The 21,624-nt window shown below is 40.6% G+C and overlaps 1 protein-coding gene across 1 annotated transcript in view; it reads right to left on the bottom strand.

Annotated features, from left to right (window-relative positions):
* USH2A (usherin) overlaps positions 1–21,624 on the bottom strand; it is a 624,012-nt gene that overhangs the window by 370,481 nt on the left and 231,907 nt on the right. The window contains exons 23-25 of the mRNA XM_045011456.1: positions 12,020–12,150; positions 2,714–2,840; positions 2,168–2,269 (exon numbers count right to left, since the gene is read on the bottom strand). Coding sequence (XP_044867391.1) covers positions 2,168–2,269; positions 2,714–2,840; positions 12,020–12,150 — 360 coding nt within the window. The remainder of the gene's footprint in view (positions 1–2,167; positions 2,270–2,713; positions 2,841–12,019; positions 12,151–21,624) is intronic.

The raw sequence follows: 21,624 nt of genomic DNA, 5'->3' as shown, positions 1-21,624 counted from the left end.
GCCTCTGATCTTCGTGCTCACTTCATTATTTCCTGGCCTCTGCCACTGAATGCCTCCATGCATTAAGCTGTGCCCTATCAGTGCGGGACGACTGCATGAGCTCAGAAAACATGTAATCGCAAGTGAGTTTTTTCACCTTCTAATCTGCGATAACCTCAGGGACGGAGATGATAGGGGGAGCGTAGAAATATTCTACGTTCAACGATTCTGGGGGGACTGCATGGTCACCTGTGCTGCTGAGTTTGCCACACTGACCAAACAGGAAATGAAATTCAAACGTTCCCGGGGCTTTTCCTGTGTACCTGAGTTAAAGTGCTGTCCAGAGTGGTCACAATGGAGCACTCAGGGATAGCTCTCGGAAGCCTATACTATCGATTTGCGTCTGCACTACTCCAAATCTGACCTAGCAAAGTCGATTTTAGCGCTACTAATTTAGCCACGTTAGGTCGACGGAATGGGGTTGGTTGTGTGGATGCATTCATTTTTAAATCGACCTAACATGGCTAAATTCGACCTAACCCCGTAGTGTAGACCAGGCCTCATTTACTTGTAGACATTAAAAAACCCATGGCAATTTTGCACGAGTAGGATGTTATGTCCGGTGTCCTGGTTAAATATAACTATTCATTACATTTGAGTTTGGGTAGCTGCATTCTACATTCCTCTACTGTTTCAATTGGACAAAGTCTTAGAGAGGTTTCCTTAGGTTGGTGTCTTCTCTGTTTTTCTTATCTGTCTGTGGCAGTTTGCTTGTAGAGATGGACAGAATGAGTTACATAGTGCTTGCTGCCTAAGCAGAGTACCAGGGGGTGAGTGTGGGGTGCTCACTTCTGTCTTATATACCCTTCTTTTCCTGGAATTGTAAGAAAACACATCTCTTCCATGATTTTTTAGATTCAAGTTTGTTGCTGTCCCTCTTTCATGGGCTCCATGCCTTGGTTCATGGCTTAGGTGACACTTTCAGCTCCTGAATATGCACTTTGTTTAATGACTATGCAACATTTCTTTAATTGCCTTTGTTCTTGTGGCCAGAAAGATCAAGACAGAGTTAAAACTAACTTTAATTTTTTTCTTTTTATTCAGTCCATTTTCTGAGATATTTTCAGTTTTAATAGAGTTTGACGGAAAAGAAAATTAGGTTTTCCAAAAGTCCAAACATGCTGGTTTTTTGGAGTTCTTAGGAAGAGCTTTTCAGTTATACCCAACTTGACCCTTTTCTGATGACATTTACACCATCTGAAGGACCTGGAGCTGGGAACCAGAGGCAGTAAGGCTCCCCTTGCCACACCACAGAGGGCAACACCACTGAAATTATGATTCCGTAGATTTTGCTGAATCAAATGACACTTCCCTTACCTTTCTGTCACTAACTTGCCCACAGAATGAGATTTTACTACATTATGCTCCCAGATGATTTTTGTGTGGCTTTAAACTCAGGTTTTCCTTTAAAGAGAAAAGGGGAAGGGGGATGGTATAGCCCCACTTTACTTCTAGATTTATTGCTCTGATAACACAACCCTGCATTCCTGTCACAATTAGGTTTCTTATTAAAAATGTTTATGTGGTAAGTCTGCTTGATAGTTGCTTGTCCTTGGGACACAGAAGTAGAAAACATCTGGAATTTCATCTGTTAGCTTTAACAGTTTTTAACGTAATTAGCTAAACGTGTATTGTCCTATTTCTAAGCATCCTTGCTATAGCACACTTGTAACGATATAATAATATTCAGTAAAGGCACAAAGAAGTTTGTAATGAAAAAATTATGATAACCATTTTTATTAATATTGTTTTTGCATCAACACAATATATATTTATAGTTTTGAAAAGTACTTTGGAATCTTTATGCTACATAAAATATGAAATGTGCTCACATGCTTTATGGATATGTTACTAACTTATATGTACGTATCCTATATAAGTCAACATATGCGTGAAGTAATGTTGCTTATATTGCTAGTGAACTCAGCCAAAAAGCAATTTCTATCATTGAAGATGCAAATACAAGAAAATTTGTGTGAATGTATTTTTGATTAAACAATTATTTAAATAATTATGTAAATTAAGTGCTGCCCTCAGGTTCCTGGCAAATTATCAATGCAGCCCTCAGTGTTGCAAAGGTAGGTAAGTCAACCCCACTGTAGTGGATTTCAGATACAACTATACTCACTCATGTCCTTTCTTAGGAAAGTATAATCCTTTGGAAGTCCTCCAACAAAAACACCTGTGTTTTCCCCAATAATGGTACTGCCACTTGTAGCTGAGGACGAACCTAAAAAAAGAAAGGGTGTTATTTTTCTACACAAAGTTTTCAACAAATCTTTAATTTAATAGTGATGCTGTATCACATATTAGATCCAGGATTCAGATATAGTATTATGCATACTTATATTGTGCCCTTTTACACAAGCCCCAGGATGCTTTACAAAGGCATTTTACAATAGAACAATATAAGAGCAGCATATCATCAAGAAGTATAAAAAGAGACAAAAATCCTCGAGTCTAGTATTAAAATTGCCAATGATTTACAGACCATAGCTGTTGCAGAAAGACTTTATTTTGGATGGCAAGAACTGTACAATGTACTGTGACCAATTTTGTCATGAAAATTTGTGCAAATATTTTCGACACACAGAAGAGGGGAAGTAGTGAAAGTGAAAACAAGTGAGTAATACCCTGATGATAATGATATAATGCGATGAAATGGGTTAATTACCTGTGTACTGACTATCCACAGTGATTTTTCCCAAAGCCTGATTTCTTGTAGCAATTATATGGTGCCAAACATTATCATTGTATTGTCTTCCACCATCATTTATTGGAGTAACTGCCACGGCAGATCCCTTTAAAGAAATATTTAAAACATTAATAGAAGGTACCTGTGATGTTCCTCTGGTGTTATCTGGACTGGTGATCTGCTAGATCATGCCAGTCCTTGACTCTGGGAGCCAGCCTTACCCTGCTGTGCTGTGAGAACCCCCACTCCTGGGGTGTTCATGCACAGCCTCTAGCATGTAAGCTGCTTGGATTGTGCAACCGAATGACACTAGCCAATATCTCCGGTCCCAAACACAACCCTAGGAACATCCGCCTTGCAGTGTCCAGTTATGCCCGCTGGATGCTGCAAGCTTATATGAGTTTGTCAATTTAACAAAGAAATTGATATGCACCAGGCTTATTATCCCAAGGGGAGTCTCTGACACGCTTCAAACCAAACTCATTGCTTCTGGTAGAATAAAAAAACAAATTTATTAACTACAAAAGATATATTTTAAGTGATTATAAGTCAAAGCACAACAAGTGGGATTTGGTCAAATGAAATAAAAGAAAAACACATTCTAAGCTGATCTTAATACTTTCAGTGTCCTTACAAACTTAGATGTTTCTCACTACAGGCTGACTGGTTGCCTTTCAGCCAGGCTCTCCACTTTGATCAGCATTTAAGTTGCTTGGTGGTGATGTCTGTAGATGGAGGTGGAAGAGAGAGGAAGAGCATGGCAAACGTTTCTCCCTTTTATCATGTTCTTTCTTCCCTCTTGGCTTTGGCCCCCCCTTCAGGGTCAGGTGAGCATTACCTCATCATAGTCCCTGAATGACCAAGGGAAGGGGGGTAACTCATTCGAGAGTCCAACAGATCCTTTGCTGCTGTCTAGGCCAGTGTCCTTTGTTCCTGGGAGTCTGGGCTGGGTTTGTCACATACATGCCCTGATGAGGTGTGAACTGCCCCTCGGTTCCTGGAGAGTTTTGCCTGGGCTTGGTTTAAGCCATGAGGACACATTTTCAACTTCATAACTATATACATGAAATTATAACCAATAACATTACTATAACAACAATGCTCAGTGCATCATGAGCCTTCAGAAAACACCTGACATGACAAACTTTGCATTGGATACCACACAATCATACTGGAAGGATGAACATGGGGGTGCAGGGTGTTCCGCCGAGATACAGAGTGTCACAGTACCTTGCTAAATTATATATGCAGGTGAAATAGAAGCATTTAGGTGTGTTGTAGCCTTAAACTCAGACATGTAGAAAAGCATCCTGCAGTATATAAAGATTTGCAAAAAATACCTCCTCTATTAAATTTATGCTAAAATAGTGCATAATAGTTAACACTGAGCAAGCTTTACTCATCTCTTTGCAATCCCAATCCTTGGTCAATTAGCCTACTCAAAAGTTTGTGTGTAGGAGTAGAGATCCAGTTTAGTTGCTACTATGAGTTAGAGTCTAAATTCTTTTCTGACCCCTGCAGCTCCACTGATTTCAGTGGGGTGGGTAAGGGTTAAATTGAAATTCTGTAATATTTCAACAGACAGTTATTGGATGACTGTTAGGCAGCCTGCAGTGTGTGAAATGAGAGTCTGGTGTACAGAAGCCACCATCACATTTAACACTAATTGGGATTGTTTGGCAGTTTCTGTCTCTAGGTAGTCTCTCTAAGTGAAGGTACAGGAATACTTATAGGGCAGTATTGGGAAGCTTGCACTGCCATTGTTCACCCCATTCTGTGGATAAAGAGAAGACTTCAATCTTAAGGACAGTCAGTCCAGTTTTTTTGGAGAAGAGAAAAATCATATAAAAAAAATCAGCAGAAAAAAAATCAGAGGGGAGTGGTTTTAAGATGCCATTCATATGTAAGAGATGCATGCAAAACAAATGCTAATCTAATCATAACTCTTTCCAAGTTATATTGAAATTATTTTGGACATACAAAATTGTAAATGATAAGATAAGTGAGACACACTTGGAGATCTCAATGGCTAACATCTAGTACAAAACTTTTCTAAAGACACCAGGTAAAAGGAAAATAATGGATGCAGACATCACGTCAAAATGAATTATTCATTTTTTAAACAGATGTTTCTCTCATAATACTGTAGGAAAAGTGACTGTGTCATAGGGCAATTCCTAGGGATTGATGCCTGATTGGTGTTTAAATCTCCCAGTAATCCTTAATAAATACAATCCCAGAGCATTAAATTACACCTGACTTGCAGGGATAAAGTGCCTTTTTTCAAGGAATTCAGTATTATTCAATGGAATTCATCCTTCAGGGCAGGATATCCCTGCAGAACAGACAGAATTTTAAGGCTGCAGAACTATATATTGAACCTTCGTTGTTACTGTTCCAGGAAAACTTTAAAATACTTTGAGTGAAATCACATCAGTGAAGTCAGTGGGAGCTTTGCCAATGACTTCATTGGGACCAGGATTTCACCTTTTGTTCTTAAAAGCAAAACGCTGTACTTGGGCAATGCACTGCCTATAACACTGAAAGAAGCCAGCTTAATGTAACACTCTTGGAGAATGGAACATTTGAACAAATCATTAGCTTTTATTTTTAAAATCAAGAAGTCACATTCTAATTAGCAGGTGAAGTAGCTCTCACTGGTGATTCCAATTTACATTAGAGAGATGCTGGCCTTAATGGCAAAGAGTAGACTCTTGCTTTAATGCTAGTTTCCACCGCAAATCTCAGACACAGGAGATAAGCTTCTTGTTAATAGATCTCAGGTGATTAGGGGGAAAAGCAAAAAATAAATGTTTGCTATGAAGCAAGCTTGACAATGAAATACCATGAATGCTTGATAATGAAATGCTGTGCACTCTAATTATTATCACAATTCTTATGCACCCCTTATGCTAAAGAAAGAGAAGCATTATGCTAATATGTTATCTTTTGTACAAACACCTGAAGCAACGATTAATAATATTGTCTCTCCATGGAACTTTTTGCCTAGAGATCTCAAAGTGCCTTAACTATTTAATTAAAGATTCACAACCCCACGGTGAGCTAAAAATAATTACCCCCATTTTATAAATGGGAAAAACTGAGATGAAGAAATAAGAAATAAGCCAATTAATAATGGCTAGGATGAGGATAATTGGTCATAGTTGATTTTTTTAAAATCGCACTTTTATTTGTTGAGATTTTAACCACTGAAATATACTTAGCCATACATCTTCCACTTTCATTAATGTAGATCTAAAAACTGTGAACATTTTGATTGTATCTGTTTCCTCCACTCTTCATATATTGCTTGTCTTCTTAGGTTGTAAGCTCTTTGGGCAAGATTGTATCTTAGGCCTGGTCTACACTATGCGTTAAAACCAATTTTAGCAGCGTTAAACCAATTTAACGCTGCACCCGTCCACACAACGAGGCCCTTTATATCGATATAGAGGGCTCTTTAAACCGGTTTCTGTACTCCTCCCCGACGAGAGGAGTAGCGCTGAAATTGGTATTACCATATCGGATTAGGGTTAGTGTGGCCACAAATTGACGGTATTGGCCTCCGGGCGGTATCCCACAGTGCACCATTGTGACCGCTCTGGACAGCAATCTTAACTCGGATGCACTGGCCAGGTAGACAGGAAAAGCCCCGCGAACTTTTGAATTTCATTTCCTGTTTGCCCCGCGTGGAACTCTGATCAGCACGGGTGGCGATGCAGTCCCAAATCCAAAAAGAGCTGCAGCATGGACCATACGGGAGATACTGGATCTGATCGCTGTATGGGGAGACAAATCTGTTCTATCAGAGCTCCGTTACAGAAGATGAAATGACAAAGCATTTGAAAAAATCTCCAGGCTATGATAGATAGAGGCCACAGCAGGGACTCAGCCCAGTGCTGCATGAGAAGCATAACGGAAAGCAAAAGAATCAAATGGACGCTCATGGAGGGAGGGAGGGGGGACTGAGGACTCCAGCTATCCCACAGTCCCCGCAGTCTCCGAAAAGCATTTGCATTCTTGGCTGGGCTCCAAGTGCCTGAAGGGTCAAAACATTTTCCCGGGTGTTTCAGGGTGTATGTCGTCAATTTACACCCTTCACCCCCCCCGAAAGAAAAGGGGAAAAAATCATTTCTTGCCTTTTTTCAATGTCACCCTATGTCTACTGCATGCTGCTGGTAGACGGGGTGCTGGAGAGCTAAACAGCAGCATCCTCTCCCCTCCCCTCCCCGGTGGCAGACAGTACAGTACAGAAGGACTGGTATCCGTTCTCGTCATCAGCCCGTGAGTGCTCCTGGCTGGCCTCGGTGAGGTCAGCCGGGGGCGCCTGGGTAAATATAGGAATGACTCCTGGTCATTCCCAGCAGATGGTACAGAACGGCTGGTAACCGTCCTCATCATAGCAACTGGGGGCTGAGCTCCATCAGCCCCCCCCCGTCATGTCTAAAGAAAAGATTCTGTACTGCCTGGACTATCATAGCAGCGGAAGGCTGGTCTCCTCTCCCCGCCCACCCTTTAATGTCCTGCCTGGACTATCATAGCAGCTGGAGGCTTCCTCTCCCACATTTTATCTCACTAAAAAGTCAGTATTTCTTATTCCTGCATTCTTTATTACTTCATCACACAAATGGGGGGACACTGCCACAGTAGCCCAGGAGGTTTGGGGGAGGAGGGAAGCAACAGGTGGGGTTGTTGCAGGTGCACCCCCTAGAATGGCATGCAGCTCATCATTTCTGCGGGATCTCTGGGGCTCTGACACAGAGCGGCTGTGCTCTCTGGTTCTCTAGTACACTTGCCCCATATTCTAGGCAGGACTGACTCTATTTTTAGACAAAACATAGGAAGGGAATGACCCAGGGGGTCATTCCCATTTTTGCCTATGCGCTCCCGGCCGACCTCAGCGAGGCCAGCCAGGAGCACCCATGATAGCAGCAGATGGTACAGAACGACTGATAACCGTCATCTCATCGCCAATTTACAATGGCACGGTAGACGGTACATATGACTGGTAACCATCTCTGCTATCTTGCAAAGGCAAATGAATGCTGCTGTGTAGCAGTGCAGTACCGCGTCTGTCAGCAGCATCCAATACACATACGGTGACAGTGACAAAAGGCAAAACGGGCTCCATGATTGCCATGCTATGGCATCTGCCAGGGCAATCCAGGGAAAAAGGGCACGAAATGATTGTCTGCCGTTGCTTTAACGGAGGAAGGATTGAGTGACGACATTTACCCAGAATCACCCACGACACTGTTTTTGCATTGGGATCTCAACCCAGAATTCCAATGGGCAGGGGAGACTGCGGGAACTATGGGATAGCTACGGGATAGCTACCCACAGTGCAACGCTCCGGAAATCGACGCTAGCCTCAGTACATGGACGCACACCGCCGAATTAATGTGCTTAGTGTGGCCGCATGCACTTGACTTTATACAATCTGTTTTACAAAACCAGTTTATGTAAAATCGGAATAATCCTGTAGTGTAGACATACCCTTATTGTATGTGTGGTCAATGTCTACTACATTTTGGTTGCTATCAGAATACAAATAATACATCTCTACCCCAATATAACGCTGTCCTCGGGAGCCAAAAAATCTTACCATGTTATAGGTGAAACCACTTAAATCAAACTTGCTTTGATCCGCTGGAGCACACAGCCCCGCCCCCCGGAGCGCTGCTTTACCGCATTATATTCAAATTCGTGTTATATGGGGTCATGTTATATCGGGGTAGAGGTGTAATATTAATAACATAACTTTCCCAAAGGCACAGAAAGATGGAAAGGCAAATGCAAGACAGTGGCAAATCCAAGAACAGAATCCAGAAGTCCTGACACCCAATCCCCCTGCTCTTACAACTAGACCACAATGTGTGTTCAAGCATTCCAAAAAGGATATTTCCATGCTCTTAAAAAATAAATAAAATGCCATCACTAATCAAGATAAAAATGAAGAAAGAGAATCTCTGAAATATGTATTTGAGGCATTGCCACTGTTGGCAGCAAGATGCCAGGATAGACAGAACAATGGTCTAACCTCGTATGCATTTTCTATCTGCCTACAAAATGCTAATATGCCAACTATAGAAGAACTTTTTAAAGAATCAACAATGAGTCCTGTGGCACCTTAAAGACTAACAGATGTATTGGAGCATAAGTTTTCGTGGGTGAATACCCATTTCATCAGATGCATGTAGATACTCTGATACTTTTTAAAGAATAGCATTCTTGTATTTTTTTTCTCCCTCTCCCCATCAATACCTTGTTAATATTTGGAGCAACCCTATTCAATGGGATAAACTAAATGACAGGTAGAGATGTGAAAGATTATTATAAACTTTATACCTCTTCTAGAGATGGAGCTGAAATCACGTTAAATTATATTCTAATTTAGCCTAAGATTGCAAATATAATTGTACAGTGGTTTCTACAATTTGGTTTAAAGCTGGCTACAATTAGGTCAAATCCTGCAAAATCTTATACTGTACCAGAAATAGTAGTACTACTTGCAATAGTAAAGTTAAGCACAAGTGTTTGAAGGTTGTCGCCTTATATTGTAATTTCATTACAACTAGGTGAAATCAGTCCCTCTGAACAAGAAGCAGCTCAGACTTATGGATACTCATCTGTACAGTAAGTAAAACTTCCAGGCAATTATTTAACTGCAAAAATGCTAGTTTTCTTAGGCGAATAGCGTAGCTGAACTCGAAGTACCTTAGTTCGAACTACTTACCCGTCCTCACGCCACGGGATCGAAGTCCGCGGCTCCCCCGTCGACTCCGCCACCGCCGTTCGCGGCGGTGGAGTTCCGGAGTCGATGGGAGCGCGTTCGGAGTTCGATATATCGCGTCTAGATGAGACGCGATATATCGAACTCCGAGAAGTCGATCGCTACCCGCCGACCCGGGCGGGTAGTATGGACGTACCCTTAGACAGTAGATATTAATAAAGTAAAATTGACTTGCAAATTGTTACTCTGATGACAAATTTCAGAAAACTATTTTCCAAACTTGCAAATAAACTCTCTTTGTTTTTTGCAATAGTTACTGGCATCTCTGAAAGTAGTAGCTGATTTGCCACTGTCCAGCAGTAAATGAAAAAGATAGCTGTGTAATTTTTGTTGACACCTTTGTTCTCAACTTCTCTCCCTTTCAGTGATCTTAATATTATACTGATGAAAAATGTAGTGTACTGATGCGATAAATACTAATATGATTCTGTTGAATACTACTACCGCAACCTTTAAAGCTGCATTAGCCTAAAAGAACAAAGCTCTGTTCCATTCAAACTTTATCTGAGTGTTGCTGGCCAGTATGTTTTTAATTGGATGCTGTCACTGAGCATACCATGCATGAGAATACGTATGATGTATTTAAGATTATAAAAAGGGAGTAATTTCCCATGAGCATATGCAGTATGTTTTCCACATAGATGCATGTGCCTTTCTTAAAGGTATCTGCATCCTAGGTATTCAGGCATGGTTTGTATATCAGTTCACTGTCCCATAATAACAACACAAACCCACATACACTTATATGCACCCAGGCATTTTTTCATATACTATTTTTATTGTCTTCTACCTTATTTCAACATTTTAATATTTTACAAACACACATTTCATTATCGTAGTTTAATAATTAAAACCAGAACTGGTGTCATGCCCAATTAATGTGCCCTGGTAGCATGCCCATTAGTTTTTCCATTAGTGAATTCAACAATACTAATGGGATTACTAGCATGGGATGCTAATTGGGCGTGACATAAGAAACTGGCTTACTTCTTAGCATACCCTTGCTAATGATGAAATTAATGAGCATTTTATTAAATGCTGTCTCATCAAAGTGTACTTAGTTAGCGTTAAAATTGTTACAAACGATGCTGCATTCTAAAGATCAGGTGTCTGAATAAGTGGTTCTTCATATTATGTTTGGCAACAATCTAGAGCATTAATAGTTTTCTACATCAGAAACCACATTTATTTGTACCCAGTTCAAGCTGGGACCACACATCTGCATGTGCCAACCTGTGCTTAATTTTGGAGGAAACTATTCTCTGGATTCAAAATACATTCTACTAAATGCTTCCATAACACATTTTTACCAGAGTAGCAGAATGATACTGTGATCATATTTAAATATTCTTATATAAAACAAGGCATTTCACATTTGGAAAATCAAACGCTTTGTAGGGACCATATCTGAATTAATTTCTTGAACCATTTGTCAGGCCTTAATTGTTAACAGCTCCCAACAGCCAAAAAAATGTGTGTGTGTCTTCCCTGTTGAAGTATTTTAGACTAAATCCCTAGAGTAGGGGCTCTCCATTTATCTATATCACCCATATTATCCATCAGAAAGAGTACAGTACCCATCACAAAGAGTCCCCAGTTCTGATTAAGACCTTGGCCACTATTATAATCAAAATATATAAGAAAGTCACAGCACTATGAGCCTCATTCAAAGCCTAATGAAGCTAATGGGAGGCTTTCCATTGACTTCAATGGGATTTGGATCAGACCACAGAGGCAACCCTGGCCCCACTGAAGCCAATGAAAAAATTCCTGTTGTCTTCAAAGGGGCAGGATTTCATTCTAGGTTCTTTTAAAAAGTGAGCTAATGCAGATACCTAATTCACACATTGCATAACTTTTAAATCAATCAGAGTGGATTTGTCTGTATGATGCTATGGCCACAGAGTTGTATTTTTAAATTATACCTATTTTAAAAAATAACAGTATCAATAACAGTATTAAAAAGGATGTATACATTTGCATATTTTTGGCACCAATTTGAAGGAAAAGCTCAATTGTGTTTCCACTAAAATTAATGGGAAAACTCTCTTGGACTTCAATGGGTGTACAATCAAATGGGATGCTAAAAATATTTACTAGAAAAGTATGCTATCTTCATTTAATAATAAAAAAGAGACGTATCCATAACTGGTGTCTTAGTATTTAAAAATGAATGTTAAAGTGGTACTAACGATTGTTAACTCAGTGGTCATGGTAAGAACAATACTTTTTTTAAAAAATGTAATGCAACTCTAATTAATAAATGTTAACACTTGCAAACACAACTAAGTATTACAAAACCCTGGGGGATTCAATGCTTCTTTTCTACAGATCACCAATTATCTAGGGTATTGAAGAACCCATTAACCTGGATCAATATGAAAAAAATGGAAAAAGCAAGCACCCCCATCCTCTTATACCATTAAGCATACAATATGCCTTGGGGATCTGTAATAAAGCTATATTTTATTTGATCTTTCTCCTTACCGTACCTGTGGATCAAAAAGAAAGTAAGGACGTCCACTCTGTAACTGAAGTGCAATGTATTCCTCTTGATTCCCAGGTGACACAGAGAAAAGAATCAGACCATCAGGTTCCCTGGTTCTAAAGCTCACTTTAATACCTGGTTAGAAAAAGCAGGCGGAGAGTTAATGCTAATGGTAGCGATTATGAATTCTATCAGATAAAGACAACTTAGAAATGAAAAGCTACTCCCCTTAACAAAAAAATGGAATATCAAAATGTCACTATGGAAATTTGATAATTAAACCCCGTTTAGTTACTATGCTAGATACTGCTACCTTCATTCAAGCTGAGCAGCACCATATTCCACGAGCAGCCAAACTGAAATCAAAGCGACTATTTGTGCAATAAGGCATTATTCATTCAGAGTGAGAGTGGCAGAATCTGGCCCAGCGTAGTTAAGGAACCTCATTCTAAAGGAAACATAATTGAAATAGTTGCAGCCTGTGCCAGTGGCTGAAGACAGGACTGAGAACCTGGAATAATTCAGCTCCAACTCCAGTATTACCACTTATTCAATGTTTGGCCTTTATCTTTTGCCTTAATATCCTGATCTGCAAAATGGGAATACTACTACTTACCTATTTACATCACACGGTTGCTGTGAATACTAATGTCTGTACAGTTCCTGAAGGATGTATAGATTTTTAAGTGCAAAAATAATAATGAAAAGTCTGGAAAAACATAATGGTTGCTTTTTTCTTTTTTTTGAAGTTTCAACTAATATTGGAAATACTTTGAGGGATAATATAAGTACCAAGACATTATTTTTTCCCAGCGTATGAACATCCCAGATTGTCACCTAATTGTTCTTCTTTCTAGCTTCTGAAATTAGGAATTCGGCAATTAGGATTAAGCAATTAAAGTATCACAATAAAGGTGCACAAGAATAAAACTACTTTTCTTTCTTTAATTTTACTCCAGAATGAAATACCAAGCCAAAAAGCTACCTCAGTGACTGGATATATATTGGAATGTGTTTGTAGAAAGATGGCCTAAAAATCTTACCCATTAATATTTAAGGCAATATTATCAAAAACAAAATTCAACAAAAATGCATGTACCAGTTTTAGGGGCATGTAACTATGTGTGACTAAGTTTTTAGGCAACCAAAATTTTGCATATTCCCAAAATTGGTTTTGCATATGTTAACTACTTAATATGCACTAGCAAATTCAGTTTGTAGCTATACAAGACTGCATGTTATAAATATTGGTATAAAATTTCAGACATGCAGATGCAAGACTGGGTCTATTTTAAAAACATGGCCCTGGGAACCTGTAACTCTACCAGTATTTTGCATGAGGAAATGAACATGCAGCATTAGTGACAGCCATCTCATAATCCTCTCAATTTCTGCAACAAAATATGGGATAAAGACTTAACTGATACAATATGTATTTCTTAGCATTAATGTCATTTTCTATATCCTCAGTTTCTTGATTCAGTGTTTTGAGAATAAATGTACAACAGTAAATTAAACTTATACAGGGCAGCAACTTTCGGCTCATTAGGAAGGAGTCAGACTGTAGGTGGCACAGCCAAGACACTCCAGTTTTCACAAGACGACAGTCTTAAACATGACCCTCTAACCAGAGTTCTATTAGAGTGCTGAGTTAGCTGGGGAAGGGGAAAAGGAGCTGTAACCCTTCCTACCAGACACAGGTGTTCCCTCCCTCTCCTGCAGGAGCACATAAAGCCAGAGAGGATGGAAGGGAAGCGGTCAGTGCCATGGGCAGACCTTCATAGTCAGACTTGCTCCTCCCTCCCAGCTTACCTCTGTCTGCACCCAGGGATGCTATCTTTGTGTTCCTCAGACAGTACCTATCTACTCTCCATTGTCTACTAGGGTCCCAGGGGGTGGCAGAACCGGTTCCAGTGAGCTGTTGGACCCAGTGTGATTGCCTTTCGGAGGTTTGGGAAGGAATTTCCCTTAAAGCAAAATCAGCACTGAGGATCTTTTGACTTTCCCCACAGTATCCAGGAATGCTCAGTGAGGGATTAGTTTGATTGTCCCCACTTTTGGCCAGTGTCCGTGTGAGGAAAGTTAGGACAGTCAGTCTAGATCCTGGGGTAAACCTGGATGCAGGATTCAAGGGGAATCTGGTGTCTGTAATGTTGCTTGTGGACATTTAGTGAAGATTGAGATACCCTCTATATTGGTCATGAATTTCAACAAGCTGGCTAGATCCCATGGGTGATTTGGGGAGGCCAGGTCTTGTTTCTTGGCGTTGGTGGAAAGCCATCCCACTCCAGTCCCTTTGCATTGCCTAACAGGCCTGGGGTCCAGCTTACACCTTTGTGGCATGTCAGTAAAGTTGCAGCCTGACACTTTAAACCCATGCTCTGTGTTGAATCCTTATTCACCCAAGTGGCCTATCACCTATACTAATATCCTAATTTAGTTACATTTATATTTTTCTCTGACTTGCAAAAATTGCTACTTCTGATTGCTCCTTTTGCTCTGCTGCTATGTCTGCTATCATGCTACCTGAATCTTGGATTTGCCAGCTAGAATTCTGCCCTTTTCATTTTCTTTCCAGAAAAAAGAAACCCAACAAATTTAGCATCAGAACCTCCTTTCAAAACTCATTTATTCAATAAGTATCAGTGCTCAGACTGGACAACAGCATGTGGTTATGTCACTGTCATGCTTATAACTGCTGGATGAAAAAGTTTGAGGGGAGAAGCTGGAAGAAATTGGTGAAAAGCTAGGTTATACCATCCCTCTATTGCATGCTATCATTATTTTCCAGATCAAGAACTGATTTGCAGTAGCATTTTCATGATTTTCCACTGCTGCTCAGTTCAAATACATCAATACTCATGTCCTTGTGATCCCCGTAAAGTACTTAATACAGAACAGGGTAATTTATTGTGTTCTATCCAGCTGTATCAAACAATTCAACCTCTTCACATTCATTTTCCCCTTCTTATGCCAGGCAGAAAATAATAAGTAATGGAAGCTTTTCTTGTAGACAGAATCTATTACAAAAAATTAAGGAATCATAACTCCAATGCATATTCATATCATATTCATAATGCCAGTTAATTACCTCTACCCATAAGTAGTATCCTTTGACTCACATATTTTAATCACAGTACAAGTTCTCATGCAGTATAACACAATGCACTCAGATACGAAGACATTCACTCTAGATAATGAAAATCAATCATGCTATTAAAATACCTACTAAAATCAACAGTACATAACTAACATAACTAACTCTACATAACTAACACCAGACAAATGTGAAATATTACCCAAACAAGTGATATTTTACCTGAATTAAGTTATAAAGGTATATCTGCTAGAAATATTTAAGCCTTTCCACCTTTCTGGAGGATGCTGTTCCCCTTTCTCCTCTAACATGAACTTTGCTTACATATATACACAACACCTTTTATTGTAATGTCACTTCTTCCCTTGAGCAGAAGGACTAAAGAGAGTACAGAATCAACCTAGTTTTACAGAATCACCAGTGATCAGTAAATCCCTCAGATCAAGAGACGTAAGATGCTATTTGATGGCATCAAGATGGTCCACAAAAGACTTCAGCTAGTAGATATGGCTTGATGTAATTACATCCTGTTGCACGTTCTAAGAACTAAATAAATAGACACACATTTCAAGAGACCATTCCTCTTTCTGGGAAAGGTTCTGCTTTCTGGGTTTATAAATAGCCAACCTAGCTGCTGCCAGAAATGATACACTGACAGGATGCCTACAAATACAAAGATGGAAAAAATGCAATCAGAAGTGCAGGAAGAGGTCCTGCAGGAGAGGGGTAAGCTCAGCTTCATATTTAGGATTACCAGGGTCACCAGGAATTGTCACAAGTCTACTTCTGGGAAAGAGAGAAGAGGAGAAAAAAGTAAGACCGAATAAAGGAAACATGTAGTGGAGAGGGGGCACTCTACTGGCTTGTGAATTCCAAGGTTACCAGCTTTTGTGTGTGTGTGTGTGTGTGTGTGTGTGTGTGTGTGTGTGTGTGTGTATTATTTGTGACAATTTGGGGAATATGTTTGTGAAATTATGAAATTCCCTTTTTGTTCTGTGAAGTATCATTTGAGTGTAAATGTGTGGATTAGACTATCCACTTCGTAATGGAAACAGACTATGTTTGAAACACAGCCACGAAGGGGACATCAACTTTGAACAGTTAGTCCTACCCCGATGGAGCAATGTGGTTGCTAAGGGCAGAGCCATTGACTTTAATAACTCTTAGACCAGCAACCAACCAGGGAGGGGGTAGCAGAAAGGGGTTGAAGCATAGAAATTATCCAGCATAAGAGCAAAGGTGTCACAGACTTTTTTTTTTTTAATGATACAGTCTCTCTAAGCAAGGGAGCCACTCCATTGTGAGACACACGAGACACAGCTGGAGGAGTGGGGGCAGGAGGGACCTCGCCTTCTGCTAAGGACATGGACCAACCCTCAAAATGCTCAGGAGAGGTGAGGACTCTGCGGCTCTGAGGGGAGGATTCCGTTCAGGTGTTTATTGTTCGCATAGATCTGTAGCTCTCCGGTGCTTTCTAAGCGTAAAAAGTATGTATTTAATATGTTCCTATGTTAAATCTGTTTTTCTACTTTACCTGCTACATGTCTCCAAAGAATTAAACTATAAATCAGAGTGCCCCAAACAGGGGAACTCTGGAAGAGTATGCATAACCAAAAGCAATTGGGGCAGTCTCAGCACTGATCTTGGGACCTAGGGCAGTTGGACTGTGGATTCCCATGTCCCAGGGAAGGGTCGTAGACAGGCACTCTGTTCCTAGGAGTGTGCCCCAGAGACCCAGAGCTAAAGACCATGTCTGGACTCTGCCCAGACCCAGCTGACCTGGATGCATATGGGATCCAAAAGCTGGGTTCAATTAACAGTCTGGTGGACCATCCACTAAGCCAAGACTGTAACAACTGAATATCAAAAATTTCAATTAAAACAATGTAATTTTAGATTACAAAAAGTCAAGCACTAGAAGGTTAGAAAATGCCAAATTCACCGTTACCCATGTAATCTTAATTCTGGTCCCTTGTGAAATCATCCTGTGTACTGCATGAGGAAAGGGTCTTGTAGAAAAAAATTATGTGTGATCATGTAATTAAAGGCTATCAAAATGCATATGCAGAAAGCTTATCTCTTTCACCAACAGAAGCTGGTTCACTACAAGGTATTACCTCACGCACCTTGTCTTTCGAAGCAGAAAGGAGTAGAAATAAGGTTGCACAGGCAACTAAATCTGGCATTTCATAACTTTTGAGAACTTGACTTTGCAATCTACACATCTTTTAACAGTTTTTTAAATGTAATTTCCTAGGTTGTTTTTCTTTAAAAAAAAGAGGTAAAATAAATTATATTACGTACAAATGTAACAAATCCCTATCTTACATCAGTAGCAGCATCCTTCAGCACTGCAACACAGACTTCTTCACCTAGCATCAGTGTCCAATCCACCACACTGGGATTACCAGCCTTCTCTTGCTGCCAGCTAATATAGTTAATCCTGTAGATAAAGAGATCATCGGGGGGAAACCCATCCTGGTCCAAGCTCTCTCTCTCTTTCTTTATGCCTCCCAAAGAGTTCGGGGAGCTCCTGCGCCACATGGTATCCCCAGAGGGGGGAATAGGCCATTGGGACCATGTCTTGTATATGGAGCATGGCTGGGGGGAGCCCGGCCTTGCTGTTTTTCCCCCTCTCCCAAGACCCCCAAATACAATGGATCAGGCAGTTCCTACATGTTCCTGCTGCTGCTTCTACAGCATTTGTATGGGCTTGGCCTTAATAATGTTCGTGTTCAGTTATTTTGGCGGGATGCAAACATTTTCAAGAGCAATATAAGTGAGAAAAGGTGCATCACAAAACTCACCGTCCCAGAGCACCCGCTGGCCGGAAGACCTGATGTTGCAGTACTCCTGCCTCAATTTCCCCACAATGATCTTCAGCCTACTCCAGCTGTAAAGGTGATTTGACCCTTCAGCCAAGCCCCTTTAAAGTGTTCAACTCCTTTCAGGGTAATAGAGAATCCCTCAGTCCAAGTCAAAAAATGATATTAAGTCCCCCTTCCTTACCAGCACACTCCCAGTAGCAATGGCATTTCTCATGATATAAGTGCCAGCTCCCAATCTCCAACCAACCCCACTGTTTGGGTCAGCTCTACCCTCCTACCAAGAGCCTCTGGCTGGCTGTAGCCTTCACCCAGTTCCTAGCTCAAGGTCAGCCTCTTGCCTCACATCAAAATAGCCTGTCTGGTCTCCCAACTAAACAGGACTGACTGGCCCCAGGCCTCATGCTCTTAAAGGGGCAGGCTGCCCTGTTATAATGAGAATGGCAATTTTTTAAAGTTCTACTTAATTATAAACTGTTGAAAACTTTCAAAGGACAAAGAAGAGGCATTTCTCCAGTCCAACGGCTTCTCCCTACCTAATTTCAAAGGTCAGTTGCAAACAATGAAAGTGTTAGAGTTTCTCCAAAAAGGTTGAAAGAGTTTTTGGTTTTTTGGTTTGCTACTATTATAATGGAAAGTGTTAGATAACCTACATAAAGGGGTCACAGCCATCTCCTAATATTACAAATACACTCTTATTAAAGCAGGAAAACATTAAAAATTGCCAAATGCCAGACAGGCGCATCCCCCCCCCTTTTTTTTGGCATGTCCCAAATAGGGGCCAGTTAGAATCTCAATTCCTGCACTCAAGGGTACACATCTACCCATAAAAGAGGGAAAAGATAGGGACAATAGCTCATTTCCCTATGAAGAAACTCACAGTGTGCATGGCCACGCCTGCACATTTCCCCTGCCCATTGGAGAATTCAGAGAAGGATTTTGCCTCCTGAGCCACAGTCTCTTGTAAATTCTGCCTGCAGTGGTATAGTTTGCTCTGAATAAGTGTTTGTAATACATAGGTATAAAGGCGTAATTGTGAGGTAAGTGGTGACAAGATCTCATGCTAGCCTTCTGTAAAGGCATGGAGTTCACCCTTTATTATTTTTGCTGGAACAAAATATTAGAAAAAGTGAAGTGACTTTCTGGAACAGCCTTCCAAGGGGAGCAGTGGGGGCAAAAAAACAAACAGGCTTCAAGACTGAGCTTGATAAGTTTATGGAGGGGATGGTATGATGGGCTTGCCTACAATGGCATGTGACCCATCGGCTACTGCCATTAGCAAAAATCTCCAACAGCCGGAGATGAGACACTAGAATGGGAGGGCTCTGAGTTACTATGTAGAATTCTTTCACAGGTATCTGCCTGATGGGTCTTGCCCACATGCTGATTGCCATATTTGGGGTCAGGAAGGTCAGACTGGCAGAGATCCTGGGGTTTTTTCACCGTCCACTGCAGCGTGGTCACTTGCAGGTTTAAACTAGTGTGAATGGTGTATTCTCTGTAACTTGAAGTCTTTAAACCATGATTTGAGGATGTCAGTAACTCAGCCAGCAGTTAGAGATCTATTACAGGAATGGATGGGTGAGGTTCTGTGGCCTGCAATATGCAGGAGGTCAGTCTAGATGATCACAATGGTCCCTTCTGACCTTAACATCTATGAGACTAAATTACACGTATGGCCATTCTTTTAGGGAAAATTTGCAAGGCAACCTCTAAAAGAAAGAGACTCTCCCCCTGCTTTCACAGCTGACACATATCTAAAATGCCCTGTTAGCGACAATATGTACACTGTATATATTCAATTACAATCAGCTTACCCAATAGCAACACTATAATTACTATAATATTTCATTTATCACACAAATAAACTTCAGTTCAGGCTCGTAGCACAAAGCTGTTGCACCCTGGATTGAAAACATGACCAGCCATGGGATATAATTTGATCTGAATGTAATTTAAGTCAATTGGATTTTGAATTACAACTAAAGATTTACTCTGCTTATTCTGTAGGTCTGTTTATGTGACAGACATTAGTGGTTGCAAAGGTGCTGTTACTCCTTGGGTTAAAACCAACAAGAATTTAAAAAATAGCCTAAATACTGAACATAATTGAACCCACTCATTACAAGCTATAAAGCAAGTGTACACACTTTTCTGTGAAAAAAAATAATAATAATAAAGGATTCAGACAAGAAAATTCAAAGTTAAGGGAGGCAAAGGGATAGCTAATACTCAAAACATCCACACTTGACTGGACCTGGAACACGGATTTGACCTGAAAAAGAACTTGGTCCATTGACCATATATTATTTTGGCCACTGGCCACATATGCCTTCTTTTAGGACGGGATAAATTTAGGGCCCAACCATGTCTCGCTTGTACCGTGGCACAAAAAGACAGGTACTAGCTGAAGCTTTGGCTCCACTTTCCAAGGCACTGACTAGCATAGCTATGCAGTGGGACAAGCATAGGTCTTGCACAAGGTACTTCTCTGCAGAGCAAAGGCAGAGTTGGTGTAACCCCCTAAGTTCCAAGTCAGAATCTGCTTTCCAGTCTGCTCATGTACATGGCTTAGTGCAAAGCCACAATTCAGCTCTTACACATATCCATTGATTTGGGGGCAGCCGTTCTGTCCTCAACTAGCCTAGGCACCACAATGAGCAAAAATCTGTAGTTTACATATTGTACCTCTGCTAAATTGACCAATTGTACCTACAGACTTAACTCTGAATTTCTTTAATTACATCAGGTTTGTCAGTACTATCTTACAACCCTTTATGTCCCTGTTGTTGATGAGAGCAAAAAGCAGCAATAAAGTAAGTTTACAAAAAGTAGGAAGATACGAATGGGTGAAATTATTCTTTGTAGTATTACTAACTTACTTCAAAGCAACCAAAACCATGTTAGGATTCTCACAATACAGAGAAGACGTTATGATCCCTGCCTCAGGAAGTATACAAACTATGAATCTGAATCTACTAATGTAATAGGACTCCACACAGTTTTAGGGCCTGCACTGGTGGACAGCGTTGCAGGATCTGGGCCTAATTTCGACATGATACAATATAATGGGTCAATGAAATACCTGGATGGGATTAAAGAAGGAAATGTGAGGGGAATATCAGCATGTGATTACCCAGCAAAGCCTAGTGAACAGAATAATAGAAGTCATTTTTACTTACATATTAATAATCTAGACAGACTCATGTTAGTTCTGCTCCAGCTAGTGTGCTGAAAAAAATAGCAGTATGGACACTGTAGCACAGGAGGAGGCTCAGGTAACCACCCCATGCTCAGACCCAGAGCATAGGGCAGGCTTGAAGTTAGGAGGCTAGCCTGCGCTGCTGCCCAAGCTGATATGTCCATACTGCTATTTAAGTATCAGAGGGGTAGCCGTGTTAGTCTGGATCTGTAAAAGCAGCAAAGAGTCCTGTGGCACCTTATAGACTAACAGAAGTTTTGGAGCATGAGCTTTTGTGGGTGAATACCCACTTTGTCGGATGCATGCTATTTAAGTGCACTGCTCAAGCAGAATTAGCATGAGCCTGTCTACCCGGGCAGAAGGCATGCTCCCAGCAGCTGTGTAGACAGTCAGATGTACCAATAGAGACTTCACAAACCCTAGGTTCCTGCTCCCTGCACCACACTATACATAGGTCTGCTGAACATCAGACCAGAGAAGCAGCA

The sequence above is a fragment of the Mauremys mutica genome, chromosome 3 (genome assembly GCF_020497125.1).
Source record: "Mauremys mutica isolate MM-2020 ecotype Southern chromosome 3, ASM2049712v1, whole genome shotgun sequence".
Taxonomy (NCBI): Eukaryota; Metazoa; Chordata; order Testudines; family Geoemydidae; genus Mauremys; species Mauremys mutica.
The sequence above is the reverse complement of the archived record's forward strand: the minus strand, read 5'-3'. Positions and strand labels throughout refer to the sequence as shown.